The following is a 4,468-nucleotide window of genomic DNA, read 5'->3' as shown; positions in this document are numbered from 1 at the left end:
GAGAAACCAGAATCACCATCCCCCGTTCAAGGAGTCATACAGACTGTCTAAAGATTAAGAAAGTGAAGTGACACAAAGAGTTTCACGGATGTCCTCTGTTTCACATAAGTTTATACATTCAGGTAGAAGAAAACTTTGTTTAATTATTGTTGAGAATTACGGATTTCGGCATTCTTATCGTGTTCAGGATTGTTTAGATATAAAAGTTTGTCTCGAATACTGAAAGACTTACGCAAATATTATAGTTGACAAAAAATGCTTTTTATTTTTATCTACAATGTTTGAAACGTCTTTCACTCCCATATATGCTTAACGAGTTAGGCTGGAGGTGGGTACAGAAGCTAATGTAGGTTTTCATGAAAACCGTTAATCCTGACAGATTTCAAACATAATTGGACGAATTATATTAGTACTCCAAATATAATATTTAATGGAAATCCATGCCATAATTCTCGACTTGTTCAATGCGTACAGATAGGTAGATGGTCACACAGTATGGACCGAGCGAATTTAATACGTGTTCCGCAGGATTTCGAACGCTCCTGTAGTTGAAGGCAGACGACCGTTCAGTGAGATAATAGACAATTGATACAGTTGATAGCTTCATATTATCTTATAAACATATTTATTCAGTCCCTTAAAGGATAAATCTGAAAATTTCCGTGATCTTGGTCTTTTAGGAAAGTTTCTCTAGCCAGAATAAATTAGTCGGCACAGCAAATAGATCCGGGAGGTAAAGCGGCCAAGGAAAGCTGCCTATGCGTGGAACTATGCTTCAACTCCCCCATACGTATTTGTTGCGAGTAGGTTACTTAAGCAAGAGACAATTATGTTTTAGTTACGGAAAGTTCCCTGAAGCAGAAATTGCGACATCCACTAATTGCTTTTTGATTTTGTGAGCTTGATAAATGAACTGTTATCACACTAATTAAATTACCGTAGTTTGAACGAGAAAGCTAGTTCACCAAATAGTTCCAGAAGTTCACACTAGTTGGCAGTGCTAGTATTCCCAGCCTCTTCATGAGAAAGCAACTGTGCACCATATCAACATGATTTAAGAGAGACTCAACTGACCTTTCACTGAATTCCACTGAAAAGCAGCTATGTCCTCATCTGCAAATTCCAAGGAGATATGTTAAGGGGGCTACACACCTTCAGTTTATCTGTGCAGTTAACTGTCGTAAATAACTGTGAAAATCTGTACATTTATCTGAACTGAAGGTGTGTAGGATACCTTCAGTTTTTGCCTCAGTTCAGTCCGATTTTTCTTCAGTTCTCTCTTCACTTTCGACAGGTTTGGTTGTGTTCTAAAATAAATAAAGTTCAATGGATGACAGAAAAAGAAGAGCTGCAGTTTTGCTAGAAGAAGAAGAAGGCAAAAGGAAAAAACGCCGTGAATGCTGGTGCAAAGATTGGTATCTGCAAAGAAGCGTTTTGCCCAGTGATTACCATTTACTGAATGAGTTACAAGGAGGAGGGGAAATTAACGATTATAAAAATTACCTAAGGATGGACGAAAATGCATTTCAAATTTTATTGAGGAAAGTTGTTCCCCTCATTGGAAAAAAGGCCACAGTCTTGAGACTGATGTCTCAAGATGTGAGACTGATTGCGACTCCTCGGTTCCTGGCAACTGGGAGAAGTTTTCAAGATTTGACATTTTCAATGAGAGTATCTCCTCAGGTGCTTGGAGAGATAATAATAATAGAAACATGCGTGGCAATACGGAAAGCACTGCAAAATTTTATTCAGGTTAGCATACTTTAATTATTTGCTAAGACCATAGGTGTGACTGAATAAATATTCATAAAATAGGAACCATAGTTTATTACCATACTCACTAAATAAAAATGTACATGTATGTAGAAATACAAAATCAAATTTACACATTGAGTAGGTATGTACATATGTATATAATGTTATTGTAAATTATTGTATTCGTTGTCATCGTACGAGAATCCCTCCAACAGAGTCCTTGCCGTTTGGGGTTCAGAATGTTGAGAGTACGAATTCGAACTCCAACTGGGAGATGGTTATGAAGTGGATAAAGGCCCTGATGGGTGAACCAGATAGCTGCCTCTGGTTAAAAGGCGCATCTGACCATCAAGCAATGTTTCATTGATTACTTTATCAGCAAACATTAGCTGTTGCTGAGTAAATTTCCTTAATTTCACAGCGTATCCCTTTGCCAATATCAAAAACTCGTCTTCAACTTCCAAATACTTTGTAAGGAGATCATGTGATGAAGGGGCCGACTTTCTCTTTCTGCTAGGTTGTGCAAACGAATTGACTGTGGGTGTAGGTCCTGAAGAAGCTGATGGAGAGGATGGGGCAACCTATAACAAAAACATAAATATTTGTTACCTAAATCATTATTAAATTAAATAATTAAATAGTTATTTTAATTTCTGATTTTAGCTTCCTAAAAGTGAAGAAGAGTGGAAACAAGTCGCTCATGATTTCGAAGAAAAATTACAATTTCCGCACTGCCTTGGTGCAGTTGACGGAAAAACACATTCAGATAAAAAAACCCTGCGAATTCCGGCTCTCGTTACTTCAACTATAAAGGAACATTCAGCGTTGTATTGATGGCAATAGTTGATGCAAACTACAAAGTTTTGTTGGCTGATGTTGGAACAAATGGAAGAATTTCTGATGGAGGCGTTATTAAAAACATGGCTTTCTACGACAGTCTCAAAAAAGGTGAACTGAATATTCCACTTCCCGAGCACCTTCCAGGAAGTAACAAAACTGCTCTGTATGTCTTTGTTGGGGACGAGGCATTCCAGTTACAAGATAATTTCATGACCCTATTCTTTTTCTGTGCTTAATCATGAAAGGCGCATTTTTAACTATCGCCTTTCTAGAGGAAGAAGAATTGTTGAAATTTTTTTTTGGAATTTTAGTTTCCAGATTTACAATATTTCAAAAACCCATCAATCTATCGCCAACTAAGGTCAATGCCATAGTTCTAGCGTGTTGTTATTTGCACAATTTCTTAAGAAGACATTCCAGTAGTTACATCAACAATCAACCGCCTGTTTGTTATCAAAATTCGCTCGACATGGAGTCTCGAACATCCTCAAATAGTGGAAGTCTAATTGGTATGAGAAACGGCAGCAGTTCATGTTCCTCTAGCTCAGCCAAAGAAATTCGCGACACTTTCTGTAGTTACTTTAACGATGAAGGAAAAGTCGAGTGGCAAGAAAATAGCGTTTGAATATTGAATATAAATATTCACGAATTTCGTTTGATATATACAAAAATAATACTGTTGTTATAATAATATGTAATAATAATTAATAAATAATTATTGCACGTTTACTTACCGATTTTTCATTGATGTCATTGCCCAGTTCACTGGTTGAATTACTGGCATCAGGAGTTTCCTGGTCCACCAAAAACATCAGTTCCCCGAAATACCACAGACTTGGAACACACATCATTAGCTGAAGCTCCCGATTTCTTTGATTCGTTTACTTTCTTCAACTCCTTACGAAAAACGGATCTTAGGTTATTTATTTTCTTCACTACACTATCACGTGTTGCATCAGGCTCGAGAGGTTTCAGTTTTTCAATTAAAACATCGTAGGCTGCCGCTTTCTTAACACGGTTGGAATAAGATACGCATGCGGTATCCCAAAGCTCGGGAAGGGACTGGTAGCCGTCGATAAATGCTAAAAGCGAATCCTTTTTTCAGACCGTAGTCATTGTACAGGTACAGAAACAGGACGGCAACTGAACAAACTGTACGATAAACTGCGCAGGTTATCGTTGCAAATGAGGGTCCGAATGCGCAGACTTTTTATCTGCGTGAAAACCGGTGTAAACTGCGCAGTTGACACAGTTTATCGCTCAGACATGACGTCACACGTGATAAACTGAAGGTGTGTAGCACCCTTTAGAGAAGTTCAGTGCCCCAGGAAGAAGGGCCGAATTCGCGTAAGTTGAACATCTGAAAACTGTAGATTAATAAGAGTTTGTAATGGTGCCGAAAGAAGCTATTGTTTTGTATACAGCATGTCCGGAATTCAGGCTTCATTCATCCTCGGTCTTGCTCTTCGTCCCGTCAGTAGAGCGCTGTAGACATACACCGCACGGTATGTTATGGCCAGTTTCAGCCTCTGCTGCACGCCAACGCCCCTCAGCAATGCCATCTGTGCGCCTAGCCAAGTTATGTTGTAACTATCGGTGAAGAACGTGAAGATGTGTCAAGAACGTCGAGAATTGCTTCGGATTTCTTAATTAATTTCTGTTGTACCCCGAAGGCCGACTCCCGGTAACATGTTAAAGGAGTATTTAATTTTTTTTTTATTTTAGGGGAAAATGTTGGCTAGAATAGAATTAGTTTTGGGAAATACTTATAAGACGTACGAAAGAGGATATAAGAAGGGTTAAGAAACTTCAAGGAATTTCTGCGTATGGAGTTAGACGGATGTTAGCCTTTGACGAGTCGATGTCTTGTCAG

At 38.5% G+C, this 4,468-nt stretch overlaps 1 protein-coding gene across 1 annotated transcript; it reads right to left on the bottom strand.

Moving 5' to 3' along the window:
- Positions 1-1,886: 1,886 nt before the first annotated feature.
- On the bottom strand, positions 1,887-4,116 carry LOC117282591. The gene is made up of 2 exons (XM_033752865.1): positions 3,330-4,116; positions 1,887-2,336 (listed from the first exon to the last, which is right to left on the bottom strand). The coding sequence occupies exons 1-2, from the start codon at positions 3,444-3,446 to the stop codon at positions 2,034-2,036; spliced, it is 420 nt and encodes a 139-aa protein (XP_033608756.1). The 5' UTR covers positions 3,447-4,116; the 3' UTR covers positions 1,887-2,033.
- Between the last annotated feature and the right edge of the window lie 352 nt (positions 4,117-4,468).

Source organism: Cryptotermes secundus, unplaced genomic scaffold (assembly GCF_002891405.2).
Source record: "Cryptotermes secundus unplaced genomic scaffold, Csec_1.0 scaffold267, whole genome shotgun sequence".
Lineage (NCBI taxonomy): Eukaryota > Metazoa > Arthropoda > Insecta > Blattodea > Kalotermitidae > Cryptotermes > Cryptotermes secundus.
The sequence above is the reverse complement of the archived record's forward strand: the minus strand, read 5'-3'. Positions and strand labels throughout refer to the sequence as shown.